Source organism: Lepisma saccharinum, chromosome 7 (assembly GCF_977018435.1).
Source record: "Lepisma saccharinum chromosome 7, izLepSacc3.1, whole genome shotgun sequence".
NCBI classification, from domain to species: Eukaryota; Metazoa; Arthropoda; class Insecta; order Zygentoma; family Lepismatidae; genus Lepisma; species Lepisma saccharinum.
The window spans coordinates 51408732-51430598 of record NC_139235.1 but is presented as its reverse complement, the minus strand read 5'-3'; the positions used below and the strand labels follow the sequence as shown (position 1 = coordinate 51430598).

General features: G+C 36.6%; 1 protein-coding gene across 3 annotated transcripts in view; it reads left to right on the top strand.

Moving 5' to 3' along the window:
• Positions 1-5355, top strand: part of LOC145989853 (sodium- and chloride-dependent GABA transporter 1-like) — a 271956-nt gene extending 266601 nt beyond the window's left edge. For all 3 annotated transcript variants that reach the window (XM_083125309.1, XM_083125311.1, XM_083125310.1), the window contains 2 exons: positions 1889-2059; positions 4804-5355. In XM_083125309.1, the coding sequence (XP_082981435.1) occupies positions 1889-2059; positions 4804-4932 (300 nt within the window). In that variant the 3' untranslated portion in view covers positions 4933-5355. The remainder of the gene's footprint in view (positions 1-1888; positions 2060-4803) is intronic.
• The last annotated feature ends 16512 nt before the right edge of the window (positions 5356-21867 follow it).

Sequence of the window (21867 nt, the reverse complement as noted above, 5' to 3'; positions counted from 1 at the left end):
AAGTAAGGTGAAAACGCTAGACCGAACCTGGGAAAACGACTTCATATCTTTATTAACACCCCCCTCGGTTAGCTCGGGTTATAAACACGACGAAAGATTAAACGCAACTTTCACAGATGACTTTCCCGCGGTGACCACATTAGAACTCACAAATACCTTGGACTCCCTCAAAAATACCGCACCAGGATATGACAGCATTACATATGACGTACTTCGCCACTTGCCGGACGAAGGTATCCAGCTCATTGTACAAATTTACAATGCAATATATCGCACTGGTATTATCCCCATAACCTGGAACAATCATGTCGTAATTCCTATCCTCAAACCATCCAAACCTCGCAACAACACACAATCGTATCGACCCATAGTATTAATTCCGGTACTCACCAAACTTTTTGAAAAAACATTACAACATCGAATAAACTGGACCCTGGAAAAGCAACAATTTTTCCCCCCAACACAAATGGGATTCAGGCTCAATCACGGCAGCCAAGATGCCGTATCTACTCTCACAGTAGCAATATAAAATAGTCAGATAACTAAGGACTATTGTTTTAACCTGTTTACAGACATTGAGAAATCCTATGATTCGGTTTACGTCCCAATACTATGCAATGTATTAGACAAATTATCAATACACCCTTCCGTTGCTAATATTATCTGGAATTTATATAATGAACGAAATCTTGTATTTTGGTTCGATGATCGAGTGGACGGGGCCAGAAAAGTACGAACCGGAATACCACAGGGGTCCCCCCTCAGCCCCTACTATTCAATATATATACCCACCACATCCACCAATTAGATCTCGCTGACTTTAAAGTATTACAATACGCCGACGATTTATGTTGTTATAAACAAACTTCTGATGCCACTCAAGGCATACTTGCTCTAAAAAGGGCTATTACAGTACTTCGGTATAACCTCTGGAGTATATGACTAACCTTCTCACCCTCCAAATCAAAAATCCTAATTTTCAATCACCGACAACCTTTAACTTATCCAAACAATATACCAAGTATCCAAAATATACCTCTGGTAGACTCCTATAAATATCTCGGAGTTTTTTTTTTTGACAGAAAACTAACGTGGAGACCCCACATTGAATACCTCAAAGTAAAAGGAAAAAAATTATTAACATATTACGAAGCATATCCACCACTAAGTGAATATTTGTATTTGATTTTCCTCTAATTTCCAGCTAATGTCCAATCTAAGGTTGTTTCAGGTTTAGAGAGGAAATTTGAATGCCCTAGATGTTGCATGTAAGATAACTATTGGGTGCAAGTATTCAGAATCTAAGGGGGCTTGGTAAGTTCCTGCTCAGTTCAGTTGCATTAGTTGGTTGGTTCCAGAATGACGTTTGGATAGATTTACAGTAAAACAAATGCAGCCAGCATATTTCGTTTTGGTTACCTTGTTGTCGATTCTCAAGTGTGTGCAAATGTAGTTTATAAACATCATTGTTATTTCTGCTACTACACTTTTAGAAAATAGTATAGTTTATGTGTGATGCCATGATGAGCACCAAGAACCATGGAGAACCATGATAATACACCTCTTTGTGCAAGGGTGCTAAAGTTATGCAGTCAGATTTTGCCTCCCATTCACTCTGGCATTGAATCAACTGCTACAGTGTATAATAGTGCAGTAGCAGTGTTAGTGGCACTAATCCCAACAGAACAGAATTTCACAGATGTTATACAGGAAAACATGGCTGCTACTTTGTAACATCTGAGTAGCAAATTCATCCACTGTCACAGTTGCATAAATGTGCTCCCATTTTCAGGAACAGTGAGAAATGTACATATTTTAATATTTATGATTTTCATTAATTTAGAATTGTTATTGGTGGAAGCAAGTCAAAAGGCATGATTTTTTTTAGGGCATATTCATATTCTACTGCATCCAATATGAACCAGTTAAGTACGGGAAGTCGTATGAGTACCCTGCATGGGCTGAAGTAATGGGAATTCTCATGAGTGTGACTTCAATGATATGGGTCCCCGTATATGCCATTTATTACATCCTTACTACTCCTGGCTCCATCAGAGAGGTAAGTACAAGCATGTTAATTTATGTTATACTCTTGTCTTATTCAATATGTGCGTGATTGTCAAATTTGACAAACACCATAGGAAAACATAGATATAAATTTTGAGCTTCATGAATAAAATATGAACACAAGTACACAATTATAAACTTAATGCCACTTGGAAGAGAGAGTATCCTACTGAAAATTCTGTCCATGTTTACACTAGACCAATAAGTGTTCTGAAATAACCTATTGTTTTCAGTTGATGTACTGTACTGCTAGTGTTTTCCACTGTTCTTAGTAGCCAAACTGTGTCTACTGTTTTCAGTAGCTGAACTGTATTGCTAATGTCTTCTAATGTTTTTGGTAGTCCAACTCGTACTCTGTGAAAACATTACTATTATCAGTAATGAAAAAAAATCTTATCTATACAACACAACTGACAATGCACTAGAAAAATCATATAAACAACTGAAATATAGCATGTGGAAATTGCTACTTAGGAATGCTTTCACGCAACAAGAAAATCTAATGTAGTGAACACGAATCTAAGTGTGTAGCATAATTGTGTTTAACACACTTATAGAAAATTTTTAAAAAAATACTTTTTTAGACATACATTGGCATATTGTTCTTCCTATATTCACACAAAAACAGCAAAGAATTAGTTTAAACAAATGCTTTCAATGCTTGAAAAAGCAACAAGCAAACACTGTCGACTATGTTGATAAAAAGATCACTCGTTTATACAGACATAACAATAATCATGGAAATTCCATGCTGAAAAAATCAACAATTGATATGATTCAAACTACTATAGTGCGCGTCAAATCTCCTGCATATGGCGATAGCCAATAGCAGCGCACTGCAGCGGTGCCATGTCGAAATCTCACACGGAAAAGAGAAAGCGTGGTTGAGCGAAACACCTTGTCACGGAGAGCACGGAACATTAGATAATATAACATATAATAAACTTAATGGAAGAAAAGAACATACCTGATTATGCCAGAGGGACTGCATAATTGTTTCAATATTCTCAAGGTGGAAGTTGTACAGCCTTTGTAAGATATTTTGTCCCGTAAAGAGTACGTTATCCTTTTGGCAGTAGAAAATTCGCCACAATCATAAATTTCAAAGACGGTTCTACGAACTACGTATTTTTCAAAGTCATCTAAGTTTGTCGTTCTTTTCGGTACGTTAATGTGCTTTCTAGGTGATTGAAACATTGGAGCAGGCCCCGATCCACATTGTTTTGCCCCCGAACATATCCGAGAAACGGTAGCTTGATTCACACCACACGCTTGAGCTGTTAGAGCCTGGCACTTCTTAAAGTCAATTTTACTGCTCTCTTTTTCACTCGAACATTTTTTTTTTTAAAAATTGTACACCTGAAAAATCACCCGTCGTGCCTGGCTTCGTACAACACTGTATTGTTCTCTCTTATCTCGCTATCACTACCACTTGGTTTACTCAACGACATGCTGCACACACACACACACACACACACACACACACACACACACACACACACACACACACACACACACACACACACACACACACACACACACACACACACACACACTAAAAACGTGGGAAAAACGAACAGTGACGGTATCCTCTTCGTCAATTTCTCCTTCTACCATCACTGGGAACGAACCTGCCCTGTTCCCTTCGCTAATTGGAAAGTTTCGGAATGCAACAGGAACGAAGGGAGAACAAAAACGATACAATGCAAATACGTTTATAATGACATTGCTTCTACAGAGGGAACGGTATAAGCTACAATCACGCTTGTTTTTCGTACATACTCGCAAATTCATTATCTTTCCATCTGTTGAACTACTGACACTTGAAATAATATATTTATATCCGAGCGCCAGGTACACGATTCAGTAGCGAGGTCAAACAGGTTCTGAACTAGGCAACGCCGCACGTCTGTGATTCGCTGGTGCTGTTCAGCAGTTCAAGGCCATATGCAGGAGATTTGACGCGCACTCTAGCTGCTTTAAGATTGAGTTGTTTCTCAAGAAAGACTTCTATTAACTTACTCATTAAGATCTATTAACTTACTCATTAAGATATATCTGACTTCAGTAATAATCATTACAAAAATAGAAGAAATTCTGTTGATGTACTGTTTTTGACTTCTAATTCACTGAAAATGTGGTGTCAAGCATTAAACTATCTATTCTTGGAGTCAACAAATGATTTTACAACATATATATATTTTTTATTTGCTTTATTTTACTTTTTGTGCCACTTTTGGCTAATTTGCAAAAATGGGGATGAGATATGATGAATTTAATGAATGGACACTCGCAAACAATCCATGCACAGCCCAGGATTCGAACATGGGACCCCTGGTGTTATAGCATGATGTGCTAACCACTCCACCACAGGGGCCGGCTACAACATATTCAAACAAGTATTATGCATCATTATTCACATTGTCCTTTCAGTACAGTACCCTTACTGTTGAGGTACACTAGCTGTACAGTAGACCTACAGGTGGTTTTCAGTACATTTAATAGTAGAAAGCCTTTGAAAATAGTAGAATTTGTCTACTGTAAACAGTAGATATTTCCCAAGTACTTATGTTCTTGCATGCTCAGAACAAGTTTTATGCTATTATGTTAATTTATGCCTCCCTTAGTGTAGATAACAATAATATGGGGCTCCTACATTTATTGTGTAAATAGTTGCCAAAAACACATATTTATGATACGCCTTATTTATATAATGTGAATGTTTTATTTTCGCAGAACATACGCAATGGGTTCACCCCCACGATAAGCAAGACCAGAGGGGTGAGACCTCCAATCGCAGAAGGAACTGGCGCCATTCCATTGTCAGAAAGTAAAGTGGGATTGATTTACACAGGACATCACTGAAAGGCAGGGCACAGGGGACACTCAAGTGTTTTTGTGAGTGCACAGCTAAGATATTTGTTATCTAGTCACAGACTTCATCAAATTAGTGGTCTACTATGCTGAAAACTGATATATATTTTCTTTCTATCAGTGAAAGTAGACATCTTGTGGTTTGTCATTATTTAAATGAGCCTGCCCTGTTTTTAGAAGGGATATGATCAGCAAGACAGAACATTCATCAAATTTAACTAAAATAAAATGTCAAAATTTTGATAACTTGTTATCGAATATTTAAGTAAGAGTTAATGCAACATGTGGTTGCTAGACCTGAACATTGGAAAACAGTGAAGGAAGTTCACATCATGAGAAAATGCAGGGAGATCTTCTTCATCATAATCCTTTGCCGCTTCCTGCATCTGGCTGGGTCGGCATAGAAATCTAGCCTCTCCACCACTAGCCTCTTCCACCACTCTTCTCCTTCCATGGTGTTCCAATCTTGTCGTGTTTTCCTAGCACTCTACACTATGTGTTCTTTCCACCGACATCTTGGTCTCCCCCATGACCTTGTTCCCACTCCCTGTGCATTACTCTTACTGGTAGTCTCTCGGCATCCATCCTCTTCATGTGTCCAACCATTTCATCTGTGCCTGATCTATCCTGTCCTGAAGCTTCACCACCCCCACTATCTGTCGGATCTCCTCATTCCTTATTCTGTCCCTTCTAGTCAATACTCCTTAAAAAAGTCATCTCCAGCCTGCATCTTTCTTTTGTCTTTTGCAGGGAGAATAGATATTACAATAGATTTCATATGTGGAGTAATTCTCATCATCATAAGTGCAATTAGGAATTTATTTTCTAGAGGCCCAAGTTGACCACTTCTTAAACAGAAATTATTGTAGTGCAAATTTCAAAGTTTGGCAAAATTTATTATAAGTGTTCTTCATGATCAGATACGCTAAATAGGACTTGACCCACATTTCGAGATTTAATTTGAACCACTGTTGAATGAGCTTCCACCAGGAATCGAATATGGGATCTCTACATTACAAAGTGCCATTACATGCAATTGACGAGGTGCTTATGTTAATTTAGAAGTTCCAAAATGGTTGCAAATAGACACCCTGGTGGTGGGGGAGAGGAGGGAGAGTTAGTCACTTCCAAAACAATAGTCCTGCTTCTAGTTATGTTTATCCTCATCATACCAAAATTTGAGAATGTGTGGATTAAGGTGGAAATCCAAGCAGATATTATTTAATCATTTGAATTGTTGTGGGTGTCAGAAGCAAAAGTTATGTTCTTCTAATCAGTTACGTGCTCTCTTCAAGGGTCTTCTGTTGTATTTGTTGTAAAATGTGCAATGCAATTCAAATTATCAAAGATGGCTTCCTAAAATAGCCATCCAGCAAATAAAGTCAAAGCTATGTATTGAAACAGTACATATACGTATTTTGTTATTATTTATAATTTCAAAACAATGGTCGTCACATATGATATTTATCATCAGAGCCCAGATTTTACTGACCTAAAAATATTTGAAAAATGATCTATAAAATGACCTAAAAATATAATTAATATGGCCTAAAACAATGACTGAAAAATTTTGTCTTTAATCCTGTGTATGACAGTTACAGTGGAGTCGCCGTACTAACCGGTGTGCAATCACAGCACAGAACGGATATTTTGACAAAATCTCGTTTCCCTAATAGCTGCTTTGGGGAGTTTTTTTTTATTTTTAATGTTGTCAGTTCTTGCTGAAGCAGTGGGCGTAAGTGACTGTTTGACCATGAGTTCCTTCTCAGGAAAACATAGCAACAGAAGGTTACTGCCACAGAGGCGGTTTCCATGCCAGATACAGAGACCGGCGGGACTGTAGTACAGCACATTTCTTACTTCTGTAAGTTAGAATTGAAATTACAAGGTGTATGTGAATTTTAGGCATAAAAATATTGCATTCGAAGGTTCTCGAAAGTGAGGTAATGCCTGTTGTCAGACAACACATTTTTGTAATTGGATTTGATTGATTTGTTGTTTTAAGTCCACTTTATGCACTGAAAGCTTAATCGGGACTAGACCTACAGTTTAAAGTGGAATCCATACCACTATGTGCCTCTGCTGGGAATCGAACCTGGGACCCCTTGATTACAAGGGGACGAAGCTACCAGATACCTTTGTTGTGAGCATCTACAAAATAATGCTTGACCATGCATAGAAAAAACATCTTCTTGGAATTTAGATACAATCTATCTTAAACGACACAATATAGATGGCTTTACTTTAGGCATGGCTGAATGAAACTACAGAAACAGAAAAAGCTAACTTTCCTCTCTGAAGATCTTTCACTAACTAAAAGTGTGGCAGTGAAAATAACGAATCAAAAGCATGCTGTAACAATAAGTAGCCAAGACACAGACCTGCAAGATGTGTATTGTTGAGTGGCATGTTGCTTTGTTCCTACAATCGCATGGCGATAGAATTCTTGTTTTCATTGTTACCGACATCAAAGCGATTAATACAAGTTCCTGGCTAAAAATGGGTGACCGAAACTTAATGCAATTACATTATATCTTTTTCGTAATTACGCAAAGAAAAAAAAGACCAGAAAAGGATGTAAAATGCGAAAATTGACCAGAAAAAGGCATAAAATGCGAAAATTGACCAAAAAATGATATAAAAATGTGAGAAAGTGACCTAAAATTAACAAAAATAGAAAATATGATGATAACATGCACAATAAAATTCACATTTTTATAACCAGAGGTTCGTATTCAGGATTTTAATACTTAAGATCAACATAAGATGTCATCAAAATCCGGCCCTGTTTATCATCATTACTGGGAGGAATTGTTTTGGTTATGGTTTCACTAACACAAACTATATTTTTCAGTAAGACATTGAAAACAATGTTGATATTTACAATTTTTGCAAGAAAAAAATATTTTAGTTGTAAGCCACACTTGCTATAAATACACAAATATCTTATGTGTTTGTCTAGGAGGTCCATTTGCCACACCAAGTCACTCCTAATGTTGCCTTTACATAAAAAAAAAATACAAGACATGTGGTACTCAAAATTACACAACTGCTATTTGATGCAATTTATTCATGTTTTGTATCAAAAAATTAATTCGGAGGGCTGGTGATGAGGCTGTAAAAATCATTAAGCTGCATGGGAATTGTACTGTACTCAATTTGTGGTCACACAGTTTATAATGCTTGCTTAAATATGATGTAACTGTTCATCTGTTCATTTTGCTTAATGAAAAAGAAATAAAAGTACAGTAAACTTGTTACACTGTCTCATACCCTGCAAAACACCTTCATTTTATGGCTTACCTTATCTGAAATCATAGCACATAAATGCAAGTAATTGCTTCTCTTCCACAAACAACATAAGCATCTCCTTGAGAATTTAGAATTAACTTTAAAGACTTCATAACATTAATTTATATCATGTTGACTTATGAAGTCCATTTTCTACACAGATGCTAAGTTGAACTGAATTTCTCTCTCAGTATCAACACTTGAAGTGCATTGCAATTACTTTCAGGGTAACGTACTCTAATATTAATAACTAAGGGGGCCAGAGTAGAACATCGTTGTACTAATGAGTAGGGTCAGACAACCATTTGCATATTCTAGTCCATTCTATATCTGTTCATTAAACCATATCTACAGAGAAGCAGCATATTGTCTTTCTTTTCCAACAAAATTTCGTTGAATTGTTGTTAGCCCTGCTCACACTCTTGTTGTGGAAACTACTGCTTAAAAATCATTAGAAAGCATCAATTCTTTATTCATGGGTGAAGTTCGCCCAGTGGCTGCTCTACCATTTAACCCGCAAAACTTGTATAATGAAACAAACAAACAAAAAAATACAATACTACTATAACATTTAATTACATTTATCCCTACTAAATATTTTGGTAACTAACAATATGAAACAGATAAAGACATTTTTACTCATTCTCTGGTTCAAGTCTGCTCATATATTTGGTTTTGATTTCAACACAAGCACGCTGAATCTAGTCATGTATATTGAGGCTCTGTCCCTGCTCATGAAGAAGTACTTTCGTCACTACCTATTTAAAGTTGTTTTGTTGCATGTCGCACATGAGGTAGCATCTGGTGGTAGCGCATTCCAACAGTATGCAGAGGCAACTTTGAAAGATGACAGGAGAAGTTGTCCAGATGAAGTTGTGTAGAGTGTTGAGTGATCCTAGTTGTGTACGTATTTTGTGTCTAAATTGGAGTCTGTCGTGTAAGTATATTACTGCTTTTGTTTGTAGAATTTTGAATATTGTGCAGGCCAGATGTAGTTTTCTTTGACGTGTCATCTGTCTCTCTTTCATCTCTTTGTTTTCCTGACCTCATTCATCGAGACTTTCAACTTTTTACAATATTGGTAAATAACGTCTACTATTGGATCAGTTGTGCTTAGTTAATTTTGTACACCTTATTGCCGCATTTTATTACATGAAGGGGCACTACTTTTGTCTTTCATAGAGAGAAGATAAACATTTCCTGGTGATAACTGAGGAGCATTAATTACAAATTTCAGATTGTCATGTTCTTTTAATTGTATAATTTGTTGAACAGCACTTGGAACTGGTCCATCCTGATTCATATTTAGTGCTCGTGCAACTTACTCACGTTGACTAAGCTATAATATTATAAGGTATATATACTTAAAGGTACTTACGTTAGTATTGATTTTATTGAAAACTATATTTATTCTTTTCTACCCAACCTCACCCACCATAAATTCCAAAGTCCTTGTCATACCTGATGCGGCTAAGGTGAGAGAGAGAGAGGGAGAGAGAGAGAGAGTGTAGTTACACTGGCCTAGATTGGTAACCTGATGAAGGGATCAGTTGAATCCTGAAACGTAGTTTACGATAAAATCAATACATACTAATGTAAGTACCTTTAAGTATATATACGTTATTGTATACTAACTCCGTCCTGATGTGTTCACATTATCACAATACAGTTTGTTACAATGAATGACTATATCTGATTTTTTCTAACTCTCTTGAATAAAATAAACTGCAAGACATGTGTACAAAAATAGATTTACAATACCGGACCACTCTCAAATTTCTATGAAATTTCGCCTACTCACTAATTGTGAACTCCTAATCACGAATCTGCATGTAATAATTGGCGGTCAAGTATGGAAATCTAGAAAGAAATGAAATAAACTATGTTTTCATAATGTAACACAACCCTACCATAAGAACAATAGCTCCACGGAAGACGCTATTTTCCCAACATGAAGAAATGAACAGGCAAGACAAGGTATAGTTCTCTTAACGAAAATATTTCTCTTTTGTATTTATGTTAACCTAACCTAACCTCGTAGGCATTCCTCGTGTGACATCAGCAAGATTGTTGTGCGTACAGGAAGACCATTAATGAATTGCGAAAGAAAGATGGTTCTGAATTGGTGTGTATGGACAATCACCGTGGTAAATCGCAACCTCGTAGGCATTCCTCGTCTGAAGTCAGCAAGATTGTTGTGCGTAAAGGAAGACCATTAACAAATTGCGAAAGAAAGATGGTTCCGAATTGCTGTGTATGGACAATCACCGTGGTAAATCACAAGATTATTTTACAAGTTCTACACGTAAATGTAAAATTTTAACAAGTGACTGCCAAATATGAAGTACAGATACGTCATCAGGACATCGAAATTAGTAAGTAGGCAAAATTTTATAGAAATTGGAGAGTGGTTCGGTATTGTAAACTCATGCCATATATTTTAGCAGAGTATTTTTTTCTATTTTTCTAACCATGACAAAATATTGTCCTTGACCTTGTGATTTAGTTTGAGGCTTTTCTGTCATTTATGGTGCACATATACCCATACTATTTAGATATGTGATGCTTTCTGATATTTCTTCCCATAGTATAGCATTTGCTCTTGTTTTCTCATATGAATTTCCTTCATTTCATTTGGAAGAAAGTCATTAGCATTTTACACTTAAAAATAATTTACCACTTGCGAGAATGAAAAAAACAAGAGGTGTTAATGCTTCAGCTGATCATATGTTACTTGTTTGGCCTGTTTAGGAACTAAGAATATGCAGTCATAAAAATTATGCTGAAGATGCAGACCATGAGTATAAATGCATGTTTAAGGAAATGATATGAAGTCTGTTTATCTAAAAATGTATTTACTTTATTTTGCCTCGCAATTGAGGTAATCTTGTAAAAAAGGTAGTTCTTAACCTATTACGGGTATAGTACCTTTGTTAACAAAACTTCGCTAACAAATATGGAAATGGGATCAAATACAGGGAGTGCATTATTTTCAACTCATTAGAAAATGTTACAATTTGTAATCAAAATAAGCAACCCTCATAAGGATGAAATCATGAAAGGTTAGATTAAACATTATCACAAACCAGAGGCAGTCAAAACAAAATATGGGATATATTTTAATGAGGTACAGAAACTGTAGCACAAGTTATATTTATTAGTAATTTACATTTTGTAAAATTTCATTAGTGTGCATTCAGTGATGCTTAAGCCATATATCAAGTTTCTCAGAAGTTAAACACTTATGAGAGGAATAATATGTATATAGTTCAATTTCTGACTGATGGCTGAGTTATGTCATAGCTGTTTGCAGTTATTGTTTGCAAATGCAAAACTGTTATAATAAGAATATTAATATGTGTAGATCTGTCTAATTAAATGTAATTGTGAGTCTCAATTGTTGTGCATTACATTGTGGAGTAATTTAACAATATTAAAATGTATTGTAATCTATTAAATAAAGCAGACAAGTCTATGTTTTGAAGATTCACCTTATCTGTTTTAGCGCGTACTTATCAACAGAAATATATTTTACTAAGAAACAGCCTCCCTTACCACGCCCATTGTTCTGAGTTAGATGATATCTTTCTTGCTTCCTTGTGGTGTGTTAAAACATTCCAGTCACATAGAGTTCATACAAATGGATGCGCAGAACTGTCAATGACGATCATAGCTGTGTTTTTGTATGAGGATGCATATTCTGATTTACTGTTAGATTAAAAATTATAGAAAATCGGTTTGCACGTTTCGGAAATCCACACTCGAGAAGATTTCTTTGAAATTCTATAATTAAAAAACGGCTTGTCCGATCGTGGTGAAATTTTAGTACAGTGCAGGCAGAGAGGTTTTAAACACAATTCGTAATTTTGAAATTTTTAAAATGTTTTTTTTACAAATCACACAAAACAACTAAAATAAATCTGGTAATTTGTAACTTAGAAAAACTTTGACATTCAATTTTTTTTAAATATATGAACACGTTTCTAAGTTTGTAGCTTCATTGTATTTAACACACTTATAGAAAATAAAAAAAACATGCTGCTTCAGTCATAAATTGACATGTTGTTCTTCCATTATACATGCCAAAACAGCAACAAATTAGGTTAAATAGAGAATGTGACCCACACTTATCACTTGAAAAAGTGATAAACAAAAAAAACACTGTCAAGTTCGACTTAATTGATCAAAAGATTGCTCATTTTTCCAATTGCATTACATACACATAAGAATAACCATGAAAATTCCATACTTCAAAGAAACAAGAACTAATATGAACATTTATTCCAACTACTAGCTGCTTTAAGGATGAATTGGTTCTTAAGATAGAGTTCTTCTTATGTATTTATTAAGATAAATCTGACTTCAGTAGTATTCATTAGAATTCAGAAGAAATTCAGTCCAATGAGCTTCTAAAGCACAGGAAATGTGGTGACAAAAATTAAACTACCTATGGTTTGAGTCAATAAATGAATTTATGGCATATAGATTCTACAACATATACAAACTTACAATTGGATACAATTCATTAATTGGAAATTGAGGACTAAAAGTTGTAAACGTTGTAAGTGCCAAAAGCGAAAGTGTTGGGAAATTGCATCGTTCACCACATCAGCCTGTTCACACTAGTGACCTCTTTACATGCCCTTTGAACTACTTAGAGGGCTACCAACCACTTTTCACGTTTACCACATTATAAAGCATGGCACATTTCACAGTTTAACGTGGAAAACAGTGTTTGAATTATTGTGGCACTTACATCGTTTACCAATTTTAGTCTTCAATTGTCTTGATTTTCCAATTGGTTCCAGTTGAGATTCTGATCGAAACCAATACATTCCGATACGTATATTAGGCATTCGATAGAATCAGATTCATTCCAATTGAAACAAATTCAATCCCTTTGAAATTTCAATTGCAACCAATAGAAAAATCCGGCTGGAAATATTTGAAAACAACAAAAAATAAATTTAAACCAAGGGTCTCCAAGGCTTCCCCTTCCCTCTTACAGTGTTGTTCACTATGGTGCGAAATCACTGCAGGTTGGTGCGGCGGGGAGGCAGACAAAAGGCTGGCTCACACTCACACACACACACACACACACTAACATATGTGTACGCATATATGTATGTCACTAATATCAATAAATATATGTCAATTATTAAATAAATTATATTATAAAATGTGTAATTTATGGACTGTCCTTCATCCAAAATTCGATTTCAAATTGAAGATTTTGATATACTACCAATGCTATGAACAGTGATTTGCATGACTAGGGGGAGGGGCAAATGTTAAGACATTAAGAAGATAATAAATTCACATTTAAATGACATGGTGTGTTTTATTTATACTTTCCAGAAGTTGACGAAAGGCGGTGAGAAATGAAAAAGAAATGACAAGTCACACTAATTTGTGTGTTCTGGGGATTGCTGGTTTGTTCTTTGTGCATGTTTTCGATATTGTTCCAGTAAAGCATATTCTACTTCAAAACTAATGAAATTTATACTCTGTCCCAGCTAACTCTTGAGCAAGTCCGCACATAGCATCAGAGAAGCAGGGCGAATTTACCATACAGCACACACATATCCAGGAGACGTCTAATGGACGTCCTCTGGATATCCATGCCGAAATTCTGGATATCCATAGGATGTCCCGGAATCTCCAGTAGACATCCATAGGATGTCCCCTGGATATCCATATGTCCGTCCAGGGGACGCCCATTGGACATTTTGGACATTCTGTTGATCATTTTTGGATGTGTTTTGGACATTCTGGATATGTTTAGGATTAACTGTGGATCATTTTTGGGTAACACTTTACTATAGGGGTGACGGATTTCTTACTTTTTACAGGAGAAAGTACTTACGCAAATCATTTTCTGTAGCGTTGTGGAAGTTCATGAATGTAGTTTTGATCCATTTTAATGCGAATGCATGTTGTTTTCTGTGAAAATCTCAGTCCGACACGCTGTTTCTGCTGCAGCTATTTGCTTTCTGCACGAGAGCACAATGTTCCGTGTGTTAGATGACGTAAACCCATAGCCAGTGTTTCAAACTCGCTGTGTTTTCACTATAACATGACGTGTGGAGTATTTTTAATTTTTTAAATTTTTATTTTAACTATGCTTGCCTAACCTAACATAACGTAACCTAACGTTACGGAAAATGGTTTGTGGGGCTAACGTCAATGGTTTGCTAAGTATTAGCATAATTTCAAATCCGGACACGAAAATTGGTATTTTCCTGTGAACAAGGTTGCAACACTGCATAAATCAACAAAACACTCTCACAACGTGCGATGAACCAGTATGCTATCGCCATACTGTGTGTTACAGAATCAAAATAATGAGTAACAGTAAGTAATCGTAAATGTAAGAAAAAGACATTATTTTCGTTAGAAATTCATTATTTCACCTATAGAAATGTTCCGCAATGCAGAATAGTACGTTATCAATGTAAAAAAGTGCGAAATAAACGATTTATAGGTGTCACCCCTATAGTAAAGTAGTACCATTTTTGAACATGTTTTGGACACACTGTGGATCATTTTTGAATGTGTTTTGGACATTATATGGATGATTTTTGGACATGTTTCGGACGTGAGTACACGTGATTTTCTGGATGTTTTTATTTCATTGTGGATAACGATATATTCTGGACTAAAATTATACCTAATCTGGACATTATGCTGATATTTTTCGCACATACTTTGGATACGAAAAGAACATTCCTGGACTAGATTTACACAAATCGAAGACCTCGAGTACACATATGCTTATAACAAGCACTCCACACTCTCTTTCTCTATCTCTCTCACGCACACACACATACACACGCACTTACGCACACAAATTCACACACACACACACATATCTACACATCCTTAAGGTACACTCACACACATAAGCATATTAAGCAGCGCTTATTCTTCACTACCATGCAAGGCAATGCCCTCATGCAAACTGCCATTGTGTTCGTGACGAGACGCAAAGCAAGCCTCGTGGCAACTTTCACCTGCTTGGCGCGCATGCATGCCTCGCTGAAAAGGCAATGCCCATACCAGTGTTGGCACAATCTGAGGGCACAATTTCCCTTCCCAAGGGACAAAATTTCCATTTTTGGACCATTTTTTCCTTTCACCTAAACAGATATAATAATAATAATAATAATTAGCAGTGATAGTAGTAGTAAAATTTGTGTTGGTCCATGATTGTATGAATAAAAAATGTTACACAAATTTTTCAAATACATGTAAGCTTCATCGCTTTCTGGTCAGATGTCCCAGGTTTACATCATGGTCAATCATTAATTCTCATCGTTATAATTATCCGAAGATACAGAAAAGTGACGTACAAGAAACTTAAGAGAAATATAAATAGATACAGACTTATATTCAAGGGAGCAGAAATAAGAAGGATCAGGAAAAAATAAAAATGTGAATATGAAACTGGAATTTGACATAAACTGTTATAATGTAGTCAGAAGTCTTAAATTTTCCCTGAAATTGTGATATTTTTAATCGAAATTCCCTTTTCCCTTTTGTCTAAAACTTCAGTCCGAATTTCCCTTCATGTGGCAACACTGGCCCATACAGCACAAATCTCCCAGGGATATCCATTGGATATCCCCAATGTCCAGATCAGATCCATGGATATTATGGATGTCCATTAGATATCCATTTCTGGATATGAAATTCTGGATATCCATATGAATCTATAGGATATCCAGAACTGGACATCTGAAACTCGACAAATTCTTGATATCCAATACACAGCCTAAACGTGTGTAGAACTGGTTGTAAGAAACATTGTCGAATTCCGAATATCCAATACGCCGCCAGATCTCTCCCAAAACTGATTTCCAAAACACACCCAATTCTGGATATCCAAAACATATCCAGATCTTGTCCAAAACTGGATATCCAAAATACATACAATTCTGGATATCTAATACATGTCTAGTTCTGATCCAGAACTTGTTATCCAACAATCAACAATGAACATACGAGGGGGTGCTGAAAAGTTCGTAGCCCAACCCAGAAGGATTGCACGTGGAATGATGAAACTTTACAGTTTTAAAGAACATATCGTGGTATGTACACATGCAAATTTTCCTATTAATAGCGGAATTTTTATTGTGCTTTTCAGGCCCCTGAAGTGAACATGTGTGCCCAGCCAGCGAATTTCACAAACATCGAGATCAGAGCTGTCATCAAATTTTTGTTCCACCATGGAAAGTCGCCGAAACAAATTCATGAGAAAATCAGTGGAACACTTCGGGACTCTCCTCCATCATATTCAGTGGTGAAAAAGTGGGTGGCACAGTTTAAACATGGCGATTTTTCAAGAGATGATGCTCCACATGCAGGAAGACCAAAAACAGTGAATGTCCCCAAAATCGTGGATGAAATTCATGACCTTATTCTTGAAAATCGCAGAATCTCAGCAAAACGTGTGGCAGAGATTATGGGCATTCTCGGGAACGCGTTGCTACCATAATTCATAATGACTTGGACATGCGCAAGCTCTCGGCAAAATGGCTTCCCAAAAATCTGTCAGCAGATCAAAAACATGAAAGAGTGAGAACATCAAGGGTAGTTATTGCCCATTTTGAACGCAATGCCGACCAATTTCTGTCACGGATATTAACCATGGATGAAACATGGTTGTACCACTACGATCCTGAAACGAAACAACAGTCAATGGAGTGGCGGCACTCAGGTTCCCCTCGCCCCAAGAAGTTCATGAGGCAGAAGTCGGCTGGGAAAGTGTTTGCAACATTCTTCTGGGATAAGGATGGAGTCGTACTCTTAGACTACCTGCGCAAGGGTCAGACATTTTATGCAGAGTATTACTCTGCATTACTCACAAAATTGAAAGACAAATTGAAAGTGCAACGCCGCGGAAAAATGAAAAAAGGAATTCTGTTCCTGCAGGACAATGCCCCTGTCCATCGAGCACTGCAAACACAACTGAGATTGCATGATCTAGGGTTTCAATGTCTAGATCATCCCCCTTATTCCCCAGATCTAACTCCGTCAGACTATTTCCTATTCCCCAAACGCAAACAACACTTGAAAGGACGCCATTTTGGATCTGATAAGGAGGTGATTAGTGCTACGGAACAGTGTTGTGTGGAACAGCCTTCAGAATTGTTTTTCACTGGTCTGCAAAAAATGGAGCACCGTGCAAGGAAGTGTATTGAGCTTCGGGGAGAGTATGTAGAATAACTATAAAATTTCATCATTCCACGTGCACTCCTTCTGGGTTGGGCTACGAACTTTTCAGCACCCCCTCGTAAATAGGATATGTTTCGAATATTAGAAAATGGTAGGGGTGTGGAACATCCCGAAAAGTCGGGACCGGGATCGGGAAAAAAATTCACGTCCCGATCCCAACTTATCGGGGTCCCGAGCAGTCGGGAAATACCGAATTGTTATTTTTAAAAGTCATTAATTCTCGACGTTTTCTTCATTGTAAATATCTGGAACTTATCGAAAATTGTTCCTTTTTGTACCAGAAATGCGGAAAGAATCACTTAAAGTGAAAATGACGTGTAGAATTTGAGATTTCTAGAGCTTCGGGAAATTTTGAATATTTCCCGTCCCGAAAATTTCACGAGTTTGTTGGGAAATTGCAACTTTTTCCCATCCCGAATGTTGTGACGGTCCTGTGGATCCGCATAATATAATTAATTACATGTTTATTGAAATTATTAATTTCATATTATACAAGTCACTTTCAAACAACAGTTAAAAATGTATAATAACTACTTTGTACAACGTTAATTATGTTTTATGTTATTTATTGCGCTATACGCTGTATAAATGAGGTAATATTTTGAATTCTAACGTTGCTATAGCAAAGAGAATCAATAGTCATGATGTAGCAATAGATATAATGGAATTGAAAATAGATAATAGTGAACTGCATATTAGTCAGTTATATTAATAATACTTAGACCCATAGAAGTTGTACCTTCACCTTATAATTCGGAATATTTATGAATGAAATGTAATCGTGCAAATGATTGACTAGTGAATGTCACAGTATAATTGGTAGCCAGTATTGTGGAACGTTATCAGCATGATCTTGAGTGATGTGTTTTGCATAAGTGTTAACTTATACCATTGTTCTCCTGAATCTAGTTTTTACAAAAAATTCTATTATGTACGCATCAAGTAATCCTTATAATCTGAGATCCAAAACAAGTCTTACAGCTAGATCTATCAATTGTGGTGATGTACCTGATGAATCACAAAATAAGAATGGTGCCATGAATATGGTGAAGTGTTGCAAAGATCCCGATAAGGAAAGGTTGGTAGCTTATGAAAGTTGTGGTCATTGGTATCATTTACAATGTTTGGGTTTGTCCGATAAGCATTGGGAGTTATATCAGTTAAATGAAAATTATTTCTGTAAAGATTGTGATCCATCTTATGATCCGTTCAGTATTGAAGCTTTCGTGCAATGGAAACGAAGTCGGGAAAATGTTCAAGAAATTAACATTCGTCCTTCTGTGTTGGCCGAGACGTCAACGGGGCAAAGTAATGTCCCTTTTCAAATGTTTGATCTACTTGATTACTTAAGGAAAATCAGCGAGTCACAACAGGTGGAATTTACATAAATTAGCGAAACTCAAGATTCTATGAGGCAAACTCAAAGAGTCCCAACAGCTTGAGTTTACAAAAGTGAGGGAAACTCAAGAGTCTCAACAGCTTAAGTTTACAAAAATCAGGGAAACTCAAGAGTCTCAACAAAATGAGTTTACAAAAATTAGGGAAACTCAAGATTCTCAACAACTTGAGTTTACAAAAATCAGGGAATCTCAACAGGAAATTCAAAATTCACAGCAACTACTCAACCTTAACTTCCTCGAATTGAGTACATCGTTACGGAAGGAATTAGCTGAAGTTGCCGAGTCCTGCAAATTAGCAGCACGTTCATTACATCAGGAAATGGAAAGAGAAGTGCAAGGACTAACAGAGAAAATCGAGGAAGTCAACACTACTTGTACAGATAATTCTGATAAACTTGCTGGATTGAATGATCAGATTACAGAATGCCAGAACTATGTTTCAGGTTTGTCTCGGCAAGTTCAAAGACTTGAAGTCGTTTTGAGCAAGGACGAAATAACGAAGCGCGTGGAAGCCTGTGAGGGAAATATTACTAAGTTAACATATAATATTTCGACTAATGTTGAATCAAGTAATCCTGTACAAGTTTACAGTTCTCATGTGAATGGTAACTGTCAACCCGGTATTCCTGCATGGAACCTAACCTCTTCTAAATCATCTGATTCTTCAGCGTGTGATGTTTCTGATGACGAACACAATCGCATTGCTTCACAAAGACAAACGTTCTAGAAATAATTGCATGAGAGCTAGTAATACTAACAAGTTATGTCAATCAACCCGTTCTTTATTCTGATGGTTCTGGGCAGGAAAGAAAAAGGCAAGTAAACCAAAAGTCATCAAACCCCCAGTTATCCTGACAATTGTGTGCGTTCGCTTACTCAAGAACCTCGACGGTTGGTAAGATTGAATGAACTTACTGTTCTTCCTAAATATTGTGGAGATCGTGAAAAATCAAGCCGACTTAAGTTTATTAAAACTTTAACGTCCTACTTAGACTTACTGCAAGTTCCTGACATGCAAAGGCTTGAATGTATTACTAATTGTTTCCAAGGACCTGCAGAAGGTTGGTATAATACTCATGTCGATTTGTTCACATCGTACAAACAATTTGTTGACGAATTTCTGAATCACTACACGTCTTATTCATTAACCCAGGCTCAATTATCTGAACTTAGAAGCTGTAAATATGATCCTAAATCGACGAATAGTATGGAAGTTTTTGCTATACGTACACATTCAGCATAATTTAGTTGATCGTCCGAATGATACAGAAGTTATTGATATTTTAATCAATCAGTTGCCCACATCTATTGCACAAACAATATTAGCTGCTAGATTACTTAAAATGGATGATGTAATTGCGTTACTAAAGAGGTTGGATTTAGTGAATTCAAGATCGAACAAGAGGTTTAATGTTCATGATAATATACGTGAAAAAAATTTCCAACATGATGGGAATAATTGTAGAAGTTTTACTGACAATAATAGTGCAAGGGCAAAACTGAGAGTTCAAAGTGTTGCTAAAAGTTCATCGTTTGTGAACGATGATGAACCTAATGGAAATCAACGTTCAAGACCTAATGATAGTGTTCATTTTGTTTCTTCTAGCGATGAAAATAAAAGAATTAAGATTAAACGTACAGATGTTCCATTTGTTGCTGAAAACCAACAATCAAACTCCAGCCAGAAGACGATGATATTTAATAGAAATAATAATTTTGGGAAACCTAACCTAACTAACAGACCATATAATCGTTACAGACGTAATGGTGCAGGAACTCAAAATTTCCGGCAAAATAGAAGTGCACAAAGCTCACGATACTTCAACAATAATGGTAGATTTATGGGGAACAGTTTCAATGCCAGAAACGAGCAAGAACAACAGCAATTTACACTGCATCCTTACTCTCAGTTCTCTAACGATAATTTCCATTCATTCCAACCATGCAGTGTATGTGCCAATTGCCGATATTCGTCGTCTCAGTTGTCAACGGGAAACAGTTGCAATATAACTGCAGTGGCGAATACTCCATTGAATGAAAATGCTCCATTTTTCGATCCAAGAGAAACTTCTTGTACACAGTTCATTTCTTCTTCCCCTGAAGCAACATTAAACGAACGTCGCGGGTGAACGTGGACCAGTTTGCTCGCACTAACATAAAGGAGGGTCCGTCTAAATCATATCGTAATGATAATATAAGCACTCAGTATGCTGTATTAAGTAATTCCCTTTTATCTGAAGTTGATCATTGTTATCCACTTTCAATATTTTTCCAGTAAGATTGGTACGATGATGAACCTACTTGGACTTTAAATGATACTGGCATACCTATTCCTATTACTGATCAACCTCTGATCACAGGAAAAGTTTGCGGTATTACCCTACAGTGTGTCATCGAAAGTGGAAGCCAGTGTAATTTAGTCAGTTATGAATTATGGTGCAGTATAAAATCAATGATTCCTGGTGCCAAACAGTATACAGTGGATCAACTTAAGTTATTGCCGTTTGCTAGAGGATTACCCCACATTTAAACCTCGCTGCGCTTTGAAATTGCATTTCCATCGGTGGCCAGTAGATGGCGCGGCCGTCTTCTTTTGCTGTTTCTAGCACAAATTGGAGGGAGAGCTCTTTCGGTGACAGTCACGTGGGTTTCAAACGTCCTTATTGGTCAGATCTCTTGTATCCCAGCAAGGCTGTTACCAATGGCAAGGGCTTTTTCGCTGGTTCCCTTCCAAGCACCGCTGTTAGGGGTGGGGTGAAGAGATGGGATGGGTGATGCCTGCGTTTCCGCCACCGCAAAGTTCTTCGGAATCTTTTACTCGAAAGTAAGGTTGCCTTTCCTATGCAATTGTTAACAGATTCTTTGAGTGTTTATTTGAAGGCGAAATTGGGAATGTAAAATGTAGACATTTTCAACTGGCGCCTGAATTTTCAAATTCAGTTCTCAAAAAATATATCATTTTCGCTTGTTGAAATAACGAGTACAGTGTGTGTGTTTT